Source organism: Leopardus geoffroyi, chromosome X (genome assembly GCF_018350155.1).
Source record: "Leopardus geoffroyi isolate Oge1 chromosome X, O.geoffroyi_Oge1_pat1.0, whole genome shotgun sequence".
Taxonomy (NCBI): domain Eukaryota; kingdom Metazoa; phylum Chordata; class Mammalia; order Carnivora; family Felidae; genus Leopardus; species Leopardus geoffroyi.
The window spans coordinates 16289720-16304701 of NC_059343.1; the positions used below are offsets into that span (position 1 = coordinate 16289720).

Here is a 14982-nt window from a genome sequence, read left to right on the forward strand (position 1 = left end):
ATCAAATGAAGTAGAAATTTAGATGGGTGAGAAGGGAAAAAGAGGAGAGCAGAGACATGTTTTGCAGTAATAAGACTGCAATCAGAATCAGTAGTTTTGTAAAGAGAGTTTTTAGTCTGAGGATGTAACTAAAACAGCTTAAATAATATTGGTTACCTAGCTAATGAAAATGATCACCTAAATTCTGTTCATAACACATACCTCCACTGGGGAGATAATTGATAATTATCCAAGTGGAAGTAAAGCTTCTACTGAAGGCTGTCATAATATTTCACCACCAACTGTCCCCCTTGACTGGGGCTCAAGAGAACCCAACACACACAATTAAGATAGAAAAGAGCAAAAACTCACACTACTTCCATGCACAAGGATGGTTCCTTCTAGCAAGCAGAATGCATGCCTGGGTGCTCATGAAAGAGGACAGGAATCTTGGGGGTAGGGGGTAAAAAATAAGTCCAAGAGAATCCTGTTTTGTCTAGTTTACAATTCAGATGGTTGTTTCAAGTTAAGGGCACATATTAAGGTGCTGTTGTGAAACAGGGGTACAAAGCACTGCTTAATTAAGGGCTTTAGGTACCTGGTAAAAGACCCACGCTACAGGGGCATTTCCTGCTCTGTACTTATTAATTTCAGGTATTCATTTATGCCCTCTTTCTCTTTCTCCTTCTGCTTATATAAAATAGAGCAGAAATAAATATAAAAAGTGAGTGAGAAAAAGAAAAACAAGAGTAAAGGTAGAAAAATGGTGCTAAGAAGAAAGTTACATAGGGCTCTGTGTTGACAGTGTGTAGCCTGCTTGGGATTCTCTCTCTCCTTCTCTCTGTCCCTCCTCTGCTCACATGTTCTCTCCGCAACCCCCCCCCCCGCCACCTCAAAATAATAAACGTTTTTTAAAAAACAAGAAGGAACCTTATCCAATATACCTACCACAGCAACTGGGGTTCCACACTGGTAGACTTGCTAAGCCAATAGTTAATTCTTAAAGACTTGGTGTCAAAGGTAGACAAAGACCAACTGCTCAGGAGGAAGACAACTCAGCCTGGGCAAGGACTTGTCCCACAGGCCCTGCAAGTGAATGCTGGCTAACTGGCTCTGCCCAACTAAGTCCCTTTATAATCAGTGCCAGCTCTCTCACATAATCAAACCCAGGACACAGGAGGTGGGACCAGCCCAAGAATTCACTGGAACTACCCAAAAATGTGGTGCCCAGAGTCTGTCCTGTGAACCAGCAGGAACTTGTTGCTCATCAACAGTTTCTGTAAACAAGTGCTAGGAAGGTACAATACCAACTCTGGGGGGAAATGACCAGATCTGACCTCACAGAACCCATCCCAATGCAGCTCAGCAAATCCCACCCAGCAGAGAGGATTCCCCACTTGACCCCAACACTGAACCTCGGAGACCCTGAGCCAGTTAACACTGCTGTCTCCTCCCACCTTTCTATCAATATTATACCATGCTTTCCATGGATAACAGTTCAACAATTACCACAAAGTCAAGCTTACCCTCTTTCCACAGCCTGTCAAGTCCCCATGACGACAATCTGTGTGAGGACCTTACCACTTGCCCACACTGGGGAATGCAAAAGCAACTTCTTCCTTCAAGAGCCTGAGGATCAAGCCTGTTTGGCCTCATTGTAGGGGAGACCATTTGTATCAAAGTATCTTTCCATTTCCACTAAGCCCTCCCCTGCTGGACTGAATACCACAGCACATATTCTGCTCTTCATACCACCCTCGACAGCACTAAATACCACCATGCCCTATGGGACCGTGGTCTCATTCCTAGACCAAAAGAACTTTCTGCCATGATGGAAATGTTCGACATCAGTGACTGCTGTCTAATATGCTAGCAACTAACCAAAGTTGCTTACTGAGCACTTGAAATGTGACTAGTCCAAATGAAGATGTCCTGAAAGTACACAATATATACTGGTTTTGGAAGACTCAGTGCAAAGAACAGACTGTGAAATTTCCTATTAATAATTCTTTATATTAATTACATGTTGAAATGATCATATTTTGGTTATACTAGGTTAAATTGTTTTATATTAATTTCACCTGTTTATTTTTACTTTTTTAAATGTAGCTATTAGAAAATTTAGGATTACATGTGTGGCTAGCATTCTATTTGTATTAACCAGCACCAACCTATACTACTTAGTATTTTTCTTTAAAATAAGTTTTCATTTTCTACTCATTCTGAAAATATTCATGAAATTACAGTTTGATTAGAGTTTGATGTACTGGTTGCATTTTTACAATAAAGTTTTTAAAATCCACAGAACTATTAGCCTAAAATTGAAAAGATAAATTTATCCACAAGTAACCTAAAATCCTCTTGTGTACCATACCCTTTGGGAAATGCTGGCCCAGGGCAGAGCTACTGAGTGTGGCCTGTGGACCGGTGCCAGTCTTCCTACTGTTTGTCATCAGTCACAATAAGGACATAAATTGAGAGCATGAATTTAGAAACATTTAGAGCAATGTGACAGTGTAATCTAATATCCACTGACGTCTTGGAATCTAATATCTAATCTAATGTTAAAAATCAGGAGTTGTATTTTCCATGTTTTTTTTTTTATTTTTCTAGTAAATCTTTTTTATTGTATTTTACCAAGATATTAGCCAATAACAGATTGGAAATTAGGAAAAAAACCCCAACCAAACTGGTTGCCAAAATTAGTTAGAGATACACTGGCTTAGAGTATAAGAGAATCTTCCATGGGCCTTCCAGAGTGATGACCAAAGAACTGCAATCCTAAGTAACACCCAACAGGTCCAAATAGAAGTATACTAAGGAGATATTCCAGAGCCCTACAATAAAGGCCGGCACAGGAAGAGTGGGGAGTTAATACCTGGGGAACTAGAAATCCTGTTAAATGGAACCTCTCCTCCTCTAAGCATTTTAACTAATAAAATCTTTACTATAATTCTAAGAAACGTGGGTCCTCATTACCATTGGGGAGAAAACTTGTGTACCAAGGAAAAGGCACACAAAAGCCTTAAAAAAATATGGACCAATAGCATTGAGCTAGATCTCAAGAGGGGTGCAGAAGATGTGAGAGGCACGGTCCACATGCTAAAGGAGTTTGTTATAATCTATCTGGAAAGGCACAATGGCATGAAGGTTAAGAATACTTAACTCTGGAGTCAAACATAGTGGCTTGCCACTTACCGTATGACCTTGAGCAAATTACTTAACCTCTCTTACATTCAAAGTACTTACCTGTTGCAGTAGAGAATCTCCAAAAATGGAGATTCCTCCTCTACCAGTAGGCGCTTGCCACTCCTCACATCAAGAAGTAGAGTCTATTTCCCCTCCCCTTTAATCTGGGCTGGCCTTGTGACTTGCTTTAACCACTGGATGCAGCAAAATGGACATTCTGGGACTTTCAAGCCCAGGCCTTAAGACAACTGGCAACTTCTGCTTCCTCACTCTTGAGACACAGCTGCTTTGCTGTGAGAAGTCCAGGAAAGACTCCCTGTGATTAGACACCTGGCCCATGACAGACCATGTTGGACACTTCAAGCCCAAGCGAACTCTCAGCTGACTGTGACTCCAGCTGACACCACACAGAACAGAACCACTCAAATGAGTCCGACTAACCTCCAGAATCATGAGAAATAATAAGTTTGGAGCGGTCTGTTACATAGCAATAGAGAATTTAAACATCTCTAAAATGAGGATAAAAACAGGAAAAAAAAAGTATAAAGCGTGGATGTGAGGAATAAAGTAAAATAAGGTATGACAAGTGCTTATAATGGTGCTTGGCACAGAAGCTGCTCAACAATTGCCAGCTGTTACCATTTGAGGAGCTAAAATGAACACACGTATGCGCAGTGTGTAACTGCAGGCTGTCTGGGAGGCTACATACAGGTTCTGCCGCCTTTCAGGCCCCGGGAAGTAGAATGCATAGGTGAAAAGGCAAGGCTTTGTGGTGAAATCAAGTACTGGACACCTGAAAGATGGAGAGTACAGAATGATGATTTCTAAAACTCTGATACATGGAGACCTACCCATGAACTGCTGGGCAAGAACATGTGTATGCTCCAAAGGCTGAAGACCACCATGGCAGAACCCCAGAGGTCTCTACAGAGACAGGGTAGATGGGTGGCTGCCAGTGCTTGGGGGCAGGTGGCAAGGGATAATATGGAATGACTGCTAATTGGTATGGGGCTTCTCTGCGGAATGATGAAAATGTTCTAAAACTGATTGTGGTAATGGGTGCACAACTTTGTGAAAATACTGAAAACCAGTGAATTGTGCATTTTAATTTTTTTTTAATGTTTATTTATTTTTGGGAGAGAGAGAGAGAGAGAGAGAGACAGGCAGACAGAGTGCAAGCAGGGGAGGGGCAGAGAGAGAAGGAGACAGAATCCGAAACAGGCTCCAGGCTCCGAGCTGTCAGCAGAGCCGGACGCGGGCCTCGAACTCAGGAACTGTAAGATCATGACCTGAGCTGAAGTCAGATGCCTAATGGACTGAGCCACCCAGGTGCCCCGAATTGTGCATTTTAAATGGGTGAATGTATAGTATATAAATGTTGTCTCACTGAAGTTATTACTACGTAGTAAAGAGGAGAGTAAAACGAAGAGGGTGTAAATGACAAAAGACCAAGAAGCATTCCATAGGGTTGTCTGGGGCTAAAAGATGCCAGCCTATTTGGGATTAAAAGGAAAAGCAGGGGCAGCTGGGGGGCTCAGCTGGCTGAGCATCCGACATCTTCTCAGGTCATGATGTCACAGTTTGTGAGTTCAAGCCCCGTATCGGGCTTGCTGCTATCAGCTGAGAGCCCGCTTCAGATCTTCCGTTCCCCTGTCTCTGTCCCTCCCCAGCTTCTGCTCACGATCTCTCAAAAATAAATGAAACATTTTTAAAAAATTTTTTTCACAAAGAGGAAAATCAGGTATTTTCAGATAGTGAATGAACCCAGTGCCAGCTAGGTGCTGTTTACCCTGGGGACAGACTCTGCCATTCCAAAGGATCATGTGGCATGACTGCTTGAAAGCTGTGTGGCTCACTCATACCTGTCTCCCTTTGGCTTAAGCCACAACCTGAGCTCTGCTAATCATGGGGCTTTTAAAAAGAGGAAAACTTCTTAAGCAAAAATGCTTCCTGACAGGAAAGGAGATTAAGGCCTTCATTCAGACAGACCTCAGAGGTGGATGAGTTCTGCACCCTAACTTTATCCCGATGTAGGGCAGGAAATGGAAGACATGCAAGTGGAAGGACAATGAGGAACCTCATCTTTCCTCACAGCAATGCTCTCTTTATTAAGGAACAGTGGGCAAACGAGTTCAACTCAATAAACAATATTCACCAATCAAATGCACCAGAAAACTCAACGGGCCCTTAGAAAATATGCTCTGTAACTCCACTAAGACGGGGCGCCTGGCTGGCTTAGTCAGTAGAGCATGTGACTCTTGATCTCGGGGTTATGAGTTCAAGGCCCCTGTTGGGTATAGAGATTACTTAAAAATAAAATCTTTAAAAAAATCCACTATCACAAACCCCACCAACACACTTCTTTAATCTAACTCATGAATATTTACTGAGCTCTCAACCCAGTATGGCTGTTTCTAGCATAATGCAATTGTTGAACATCAGTTATAGATCTACTGTGTGCAGAAAGTCTGAAAAGGGGTAGCATGACCATGCAGCCATCCTCTGCACGAGGTGGCACTGAAAGAGGCACCTATAACCTAGATCCGGGCCTTGCTCGCAAGCAATGATATAATGGGAAATAACTGCTAACTAGCTTGAGTACGTATGTGTGTCAGGCACTGCTTTACAGATACTAGTTCCTTTGTCCTCAGAGCACTGCTTCTATCTCCCCATAGAAATCCATTTCTAAGTCCATTTTAAAGATGAGAAAACTGAAGCTAAAGATGTCAAATGACTTCCCTGAGTTGAGACCGCAGGAAAGTGGTGAGGTGACATTCACACCCAGGCATTCTGGAACTCAATCTCCTTAGCTTCAGCAATAGCAGAAGCCACCAGCACCAGGTCCTGCTTACAGTGGGCACTCAAAGAACATCTGCTGAGAGGAACTGGAAGGTTAACGTGACACAGGCAGAATAAGAGTGCTTCACTGGAGATGCTGCAGGCACAGACAAGAGGAAGTTCCTTAATTCTCACTGAGAGGAGCCTAGAGAAGGTGAATCCTGGAAAGGGAAAAGAGAAAAGGGGGGCAGTTCAGGCTGAGCGAAGCACAGACCCTGTGTGACACTGAAGCAGTCTGACAGCTGAGATCCAGTGATTCTATCTGCTGGCTAAAGGTATCTAAGCAGATCCAAGCAACAGGCGCTTGCTCGTTGTTAGTTATATGGTACATATAACACAAGCAACTAGAAGGAACCGTTTATTTGGTGACTTCCATCCTGGCAGTAAATAAAAGGAAAGAAAGCAAGCATCACTGCTGGATAATGGGAACACGCATAGGATTTCAATTTTGGAAGAACCTATCATTGAAAGAAACAACCAGAGGTATTCCTGTGCCACCTTCTACAACAGCTCCTAGAAAAACCACTCACCAACTCATAACCCCCAAATGTGCAGGTGAATCTCATTAGGAATGGATCCCAAATGATGAGGCCTCTGGGCAACCAAGAATGATCTGTATCCAGGATGGATTATAATAAAACCTCAACAATCAAGATTTTTCTGAGGATGGCATTATTTTTCTAAGTACCTAGCCTCACCAAGCCTTTGAAAGAACAAACCATCGTACCACCTGGTACCTAAATGGTACACTCCACAATTTTTCCACAACAACCATAATACATGTAAGTGTAATATTTTAAACCTTCACACATCTTTTCTCCATGGTTCCAATTCCAAATAAAGGGAAACAGCTTTAAGCTAATCTTAATATCAGTAGAGAGTGCATTAAAATAGTTCTATAATAAAGTTTCCTACTAGAAATTAGTAAGAATGCCTCCTTATTAAGTTCCTTCAAAAAATTTAAATCCCACAGATAAATTGCAAGCACAACCATAGCATTTCTGTGCCTTTAAAACATGGAAATAACCTATTATTTAAATTCCCAATTTAAACTGTGAGCTTCAACAACCTTTCCAATATTTTCTTCCACTTGGTCTCCCTCCCCCAAGGCTGATTCTGATGGGTAGGTGGGTTGGTGGGTTGTGGGTGCTTCCCGAGCAGACACATCTGAGTTTCTCAAATTAAGCAAAAAGGATGAAAACAGAAGTATACATATTTATAGTATTTATAACACTAACCTGTGACATTTGTTAAATTCTGCCTTTAAAAAATGCATGTTGAAAACGCAAATTGGGGAAGATTTAAGCCACCACCTCCTTCTGTGAATGATGCAAATGAAGGCCCAATCAGAAAATACCTCCCACCCACCATGAAAAGCATGTTTTAAGTGACTAAAGAACATTTCCCTTGACTTCTTTGCCTTCCTTGGTTCACCTCATAAAAAATACTCATATCTTCACTATGTGATAATTCTTCTAGCCACATACTTACGATCTGTGCGCTTTTGTGGTATGCATGTTCTACTACAGTAAAAAAGATGTTTTAAAAATAGGTCACATTTACTTAAAAAAAAAAAAGGTGTTGCCGGGAAAAACAGCATGAAACCGGTTTCCACGTTGCTTACACCCCCGCACTACCTGCAACCACTTCACAGAACGTCAGAAGACATGAGACCTGCTTATCTAAAATTCTACCAAATGTCCTCAAAATCTCCCCCTGCTTCGCTCATTTTGGGGCAACCAGTCCAGAGACCAGCCGTCCACAGCTCCTAGCAGTTGCAGCCTCGCGGGCTGGGAGATGCAGTGGTCGCACTGCCACTTGAGGGGGCCTGCGGCCCCACCAGACCCCTGGGCAACGCACCCGAGGCCTGCGGGAGCGCCTGCGGGTGCCAGGGGAAACCGGCCTGGGGCTCGGGCTCCGTTCGCCGCCTGCCAGTGGGTGACGTACCGATTCTGCCCCCGGGATGCCGCGAAGCACGAAAGCCGGCCACCTTCGCGGCGGGCTGCAGCTGCCGCTCGCGCGCATTTCCCAAGACGCACAGTGGGCGGGCGCGCAGGCCCCGGAGACCCCCCGGAGCCCGCTCGGCCTGCCCCAGTGCCCCCCGCCCCCCACGCCGGCTGCTCCGCGAGGCATCCAGGCTTCCCGCAGCAAATATACTTACCACCCACCTTAAGCCACCCCCGAGTGCACTCACTCACTCACTCAGGCCACCTGAGAGGGGACCCTGCCACTGGCACCTCGAGCGACGCGGCCCTGGGTACCGCACCCAGTCGACCTGGAGCCGGGGGAAGGGCGTTTAGCCCAGCACCGCGCTGCGTCCCCGCCCCGCGCGCTCCAGAGCCGCTGCCCTGCGCGGCCCACGGCGGGTCCGCCCCGCCCCTGGGGGGACCTGAAGCCCCCACGCGTCCGCCGCACCCCAGGGGCCCTACCTGAAGGCCGGTGGTTGGGGGGCGAGGTCCGCACCGCACCCGACTCGGCCATCTTCCCAGGGAGAGGGGATCCCCGCGCAGCCCCCTCGGTCCCCGCTCCAGCCCCGCAACCACCGCCGCGCTCCATAGGGACGCGCGAACCACACAGGCGCACTGCCCCAGCCGCCGCGCCGCACCGGACCCGCGCGCGTCCGCACGCGCACGCGTCCTTCTCACACAGCTTGCGCACTCGGCGTGCACGTGCGAAGTGCGCACCGTTTCTCACGCCGCGCACGCGCACCGCGTGCACAAGCGAGGGGCACACTGACCCTCACACAACACAAGCACGCAGCATGCACATGCAACGTGCGCACTAGTTCTCACAGCACGCGCACATACCGCGCGCACGTTCGACGTGCACACCGGTCTTCACTCAGCGCGCAAGCACACCCGGTGTGTACATAGTCCTCATACGCTGCTTACATGTAGCGTGCACACACCGATGTAAACACACCTCCCCACACAGTGCGCACACTCAAAGCGTTATACACGTAGGATAGTTTCTCAGTGCACACATCCTCACAAAGTGAAAACAGCTCACACATACCATGTGCACACTTGCTCACCCAGCACGCACGTGTTCTCACACACAGTGGACACACATCCTCACACAACCTCCAAATGTTCACGCACACTAGGCATCCGCACACATATATACTAAACGCTGCAGCTCTGGAAACAGTTCCTGATGAGGGCCTCAGGCAGATGCCACTTGTGCAGACACCTGTGGACCCTCCCCCAAGCACAGTTAGGTTCCAGTTCTCCAGATGCCCCGGTGGTCGGTGCTAGATTCTCCCTCACCCCAGCCAAGGCGTGCGGCCACCCAAGGCAGGACTACAGGACCTTCAAAGCAGGGCAGGGGCATGTAGTCTTAGGGACCTCAGCCTTCCAGCCATGCCCTCACTCCCTGGCTCACTCCTTGGCGGATTCCACTGAGAGAGCTACTCTATGGTTCCTTTTTTCCGGGGGTGAAAATCTCTTCCAGAAGGACCTCTGTGAGAAGACGCATGGCAAACTGTTAAATGGTAGCCTCAGGAGTAGAGGTCCGGGAAGGGTGTGTGGTGGTGGTGATGGGGTTCTCCCGGACATCCTTTTAGCCTTGCCATGAGCATTTATCATTTTTCAAAAACATACATATTGAAAAATACATCTTTGCATAGCGCCAGTTCAAGCTTCCAGGTTGTTTACTCAGGTATGGCCTGCCAAGTGACAACCGATCTCAGTGGGGCCCCAGGCTGCACGTTTCTCTGGTGGACAGTGACCAGCCCTCTGAGCTTTTTACTCCCAACCCTGGGGGAGAGATAAATGTAATTAAAAAACCGAATGAAGCTGAGTAAGAGTACAGGGTTTCTATTGGGGATGATAAAAAGATTCAAGAATTAGATTACGTGATGGTTAGCTCCGTAATACTAAAAAAACATAAAATTGTACATTTTAAATGGGTGAACTTTATAGTATGTAAATTATACAATTTTTTTAGGGGCGCCTGGGTGGCCCAGCCAGTTGAGCCTCCAGCTCTTGATTTCCATTCAGGTCATGAACCCAGAGTTCTGGACTGAGCCCCGCTTGACAGAGCGAGAGGATTCTCTGTCCCTCTCCCCTGCTCACTCCCTCTCTTTCTGTAAAATAAAAGTAAATTAACAAAAACAACAAAAAACCCACCAAGCTGAAACTCTCAGGAACCCGCACCTGGATTCGTAGTTCAAAGCTTGGAAGTCCCTTTGTGGCACAAAAATATGATGGACTTGTTGGTAACACTCCCAAAGGTGAGCTGGGAGTAGGGAGTGACTGTGATGAGAAAGGCAGAAGGGGACTTTAGACACAAATGAGCAGGAAAGCGGGCAGGTGGGGGCTCGTCCCCTGGCTGTAAAGAAAATAGTTTCTAACCCAAGGAAGATTAAGCCAAGTTAATTAGGTAGGGCATGGGAGCCATCTTCACTTTTCTCTTTATTTCTTACAGACCTTGGGTAGTTCATAATTAATCCAACTCTTGAGCTCTTGCCTGACATGTCAGAGTGGCACCTCATCCTAGTTTTATTCTACTTCTACTTTCTATTCCCACTTCCATTCTAGTCAGACACCTCCTGTTTATTTCTTCTGTAGCTCTATTCTTCAAATATATAGTGTTGTAAAGATATGCATGGTTTTCATTTATATAAATGATATTGCACAACAGCTATCATTGTTTTTCCTTCCTTGGAATTGTTGTCAACATCTATCCATTGCAGCTGCATACAAATCAGAAATAGAGCATTCATTCATTCTGGCTCACTTTTTTTTTTTTTTAATGTTTATTTATTTTTGAGAGACAGAGTATGAATGGGGGAGGGCCAGAGAGAGAGGGAGACACAGAATGCGAAGCAGGCTCCAGGCTCTGAGCTGTCAGCACAGACCCGACGCCGGGCTTGAACTCACAAACCGTGAGATCATGACCTGAGCCGAAGTCTGCGGCATAACCGACTGAACCACCCAGGCACCCCCTGGCTCACTCTTCTTAAAAAATTTTTCTTAATGTTTTTATTTTTGAGAGAGCGAGAGAGCGCCAAAGTTAGTAAGCAGGGGAGGGGCAGAGAGAGAGGGAGACACAGAATCCAAGGCAGGCTCCAGGCTCTGAGCTGTCAGCACAGAGCAACGCAGGGCTCAAACCCAGGAACCATAAGATCATGACCTTAGCCAAAGTCGGACACTTAACCCACTGAGCCACCCAGGCGCCCCTGGCTCACTCTTCCTAACTCTTAACTTGCATATTCAATGCTTGTCCATCTTTTTATTGGGTTGCTTGTCTTTTTCCTGTTGATTTTCAGGAGTTCTCATATTCTAGAGAATTCCTTGTAGGTTTATTTATTTTTTATTTTTTTATTTAAAAAAAAATTTTTTTAACCTTTATTTATTTTTGAGACAGAGAGAGACAGAGCATGAATGGGGGAGGGTCAGAGAGAGAGGGAGACACAGAATCTGAAACAGGCTCCAGGCTCTGAGCCATCAGCACAGAGCCCGACGCAGTGCTTGAACTCACGAACTTCGAGATCATGACCCGAGCCGAAGTCGGATGCTTAACCGACTGAGCCACCCAGGCGCCCCAATTCCTTGTAGGTTTAAATGTTGCAAATTCACACTACTCAATTAACCTTTTCTGAGATCAGCAAAATTTGTTACGCCAAAATCCATCCATTTAAAAAGCTTCTTATATGGAAGTAATCTCAAACTTATTAAAGAAAAGTTGTGAGTTTACAAAGAACGCTCATATACCCTTTACTCAGATTCACCTATGGTTAACATTTTACTCCATTTATCATTTGTGCTATTTATCTTTTTACCCTCAACTGTTTTTGAAAGTTGCATACATATGCATGGCCCTTTACAAACCCTTAATACTTCAATGTGTATTTCCTAGTAAGAATATTCTTATACAACAACATCAGTTATCAACTTCAGTAAATGTAACACAGATAACAATTATTTTACTTACTTGACTGCCAGTTTCTCCACTGTAGAGGTACTATTTTTCTCTTGAAACTAATAGGCAATCTGTGGGGGAGACACCATAAAGCCATGCAAATACGCTACTCCTTGTCAAAATTTCCCAATATTTAGCATCTATCAGTTCTCGATCTAACCTTTCCCATGTCTAAAAAAATAAAACCTATCAATTTTTCACCTTAAGGTCTGTACTTTGAGGTATTTTTTTTTTTTTAACGGCAGCTATAAAAGGCCAAATTGTGGGATGTTTGTTGCAGCCCTTCAACCCCAGTGGAGATAGATGGGAGTCAAGGAGTAAAGGGATTAACTCAAAACACAGCCATCCGTAGTTAGCAGAAGGAAATAACAAAGATCAAAGAGGCGTTGTTCTGTATTTCCCTTGCCCCAAGATAGTCTATACTTTCCGTTACTTTATAGATTAACCGCTGAAGCAATTTATTTTGTCTATGGTGTAAGATGAATCCTTATTTACTTTTCTCTGTAAAGCGTAGCTTCTCAGCACATCCATTAATCTATCCTTTCCCCAGATTTCAAAACCACTTTTATCATATATCAAATTCTCACATATACACGGACTTGGTTCTGAGCTCTCTGTTCTCATATTTTATGTTACTGTAGGTTACAATGGCATGACTTAGTATTTGACAAAGAGGTCCTCTTTCTGGTTTTTAGAATTGTCTTAGAAATTCACGACTTCTGTATGAAATTACCTTAGAATTAGTTTTTCCACACTCCCCCATCATGATGGAATATTAATTGGAATTATATTGAAATCAGACAAATTGTCATATCTACAAAGTCTCTATTTAAGCCATGTGTTAAAAAAAAAAAAGTTTGCTGGGCTTTTTACATTAGACTAACTTCCTAAAAACCTAGTTATACTTGAACGGTATCTTAAAATCTACTATACCATCTAGTTGCTAGTCTAGTACGGTTCTCAAATTTTTTGTCTGAAACCCTTACATCAGAGGTTGGCAAACTACAGCCCATGCATATGGGTCAAATGTAGCCTGCCACGTATTTCTGTTGAAGTTTTATTGGACTATAGACACACTCATTTCTGTGTTGTCTACAGCTGCTTTTCCGCTACAATGGCAGAAGTGAGTAGTTGTAACAGAGGGCCTATGAACCCTAAAATATTTACTATCTGGTCCTCTAGAGAAAGTTCACCAACCCTTATCCTTACACTTAAAACAGAGACTCCAAAAAACCTTTTCTATCTGCTAACAGTGGTTGATGTTATATTTTCCAAAACTTAAAGCTCTACACCCAACCTGGGGCTTGAACTCACAACCCTTAGATCAAGAGTGGCATACTCTACAGACTGAGACAGCCAGGCGCCCAAGTTTTCCACCTCTTTTTACTTGATGGCGGAAATGTAATACTGGCAATAAACACTTGTCAGTTTTCCTTGAAATGACAGGTTCACTTGTAGGTTATACCCATGAATATAAATTCTAAAAAATTATTAAAATTTTTCTAATGTTTATTTTTGAGACAGATCATGAATGGGGGAGAGGCAGAGAGAGAGAGAGACAGACAGACAGACAGACAGACAAAATCCGAAGCAGGCTCCAGGCTCTGAGCTATCAGCAGAGAGCCTGATGCAGGGCTTGAACTCACGAACTGTGAGATCATGACCCAAGCTGAAGTTGGACGCTTAACCAACTGAGCGACCCAGGTGCCCCGAAAGAAAAAAAAAAAAAAAAAAGTATTAATTCAACACTAAACTCATTGAAAACTAAAACAAAAAATTTATTGACTGTTTCACATTTTTGCAATTCTATTACTGTTTTGCTTGATAGTCTCAGATCTGCTTCTGTATTCAACGTGTTGTAGGATGTGGTTTTCGTTAAAGCATATAAAGAAAATCTGGCCTCAGAGGTATGCAGATGGAAAGGGGAGAAACATTCCAATAGCCTCTTCAGATAACTGTGTATGTTCTTTGTTACCACCCAATCTTGACAAATGGTAATTTCTACAAGGTTAGCTGCAATGTGGAATCTAACACTGAATCAATGATCTTTCTATTACCCATCATTTAGAAAATATTGGTTGATTCAGCTGTGAAGATCTTTCAAACGTCAACACATTTCATTCTACAATATTAAAAAGCCATTCATGGGGCGCCTGGGTGGCGCAGTCGGTTAAGCGTTCGACTTCAGCCAGGTCACGATCTCGCGGTCCGTGAGTTCGAGCCCCGCGTCAGGCTCTGGGCTGATGGCTCAGAGCCTGGAGCCTGTTTCCGATTCTGTGTCTCCCTCTCTCTCTGCCCCTCCCCCGTTCATGGTCTGTCTCTCTCTGTCCCAAAAATAAACATTGAAAAAAAAAATTAAAAAAAAAAAAAGCCATTCATTCATACCATTCACTAATCTCTTAAGAAGTCTCTACTGTGAAGTTGCCAAGCTACCCATAACTAGTTTTTCCTAACTCTTTAATTTTTTGCTTGAGAGCTTTAATCTTATCAACACCAACAAATGCTGCCAGTTGTTTTCCTGGAGGCAATAGCCTCATCTCATTCATCTTTGAAGAAATGTTAACCACAAACACAAGCTGCAATAACCAGTTTGTCACTTGTTCTTTCAAGTAAAAATAGTGTTCCATGAAAAACAGTGGACAATTCACTTACAACTCTATCACCCGAGTATTTTTCCTTGAGACAATGGTTACACTTCATTCACAGTATGCAGAAGTGCTTTATGTAGCATTTCCTACTTTGTCACATGCAATATTAAAAACGCATGTACTCTGGGGCACCTGGGTGGTTCAGTTAGTTAAGCGTCCGACTTCAGCTCAGGTCATGATCTCAGTTTGTGAGTTCAAGTCCCTTGTCGGGCTCTGTGCTGACAGCTCAGAGCCTGGAGCCTGCTTCAGATTCTGTGTCTCCCTGTCTCTCTCTGCCCCTCCCTTACTCACACTCTCTCTCTCTCAAAAATAAATAAACATTAAAAAAATTAAAAAAAAAAAAATAAAGACATGTACTCTAGGGCTGGATTCAATGAAATTAATAATTTTTACTGCTTCTCAG

At 44.1% G+C, this 14982-nt stretch overlaps 1 protein-coding gene across 15 annotated transcripts in view; it reads right to left on the reverse strand.

Moving 5' to 3' along the window:
* Positions 1 to 8649, reverse strand: part of MAP7D2 (MAP7 domain containing 2) — a 106665-nt gene extending 98016 nt beyond the window's left edge. For 3 of the 15 annotated variants that reach the window (XM_045470957.1, XM_045470956.1, XM_045470955.1), the window contains exon 1: positions 8436 to 8643. In XM_045470957.1, the coding sequence (XP_045326913.1) occupies positions 8436 to 8562 (127 nt within the window). In that variant the 5' untranslated portion in view covers positions 8563 to 8643. Of the gene's footprint in view, positions 1 to 8174; positions 8294 to 8435 lie in introns of those variants that run through there. The other 12 variants (XM_045470970.1, XM_045470968.1, XM_045470963.1 and 9 more) reach the window with 10 other exon arrangements.
* Between the last annotated feature and the right edge of the window lie 6333 nt (positions 8650 to 14982).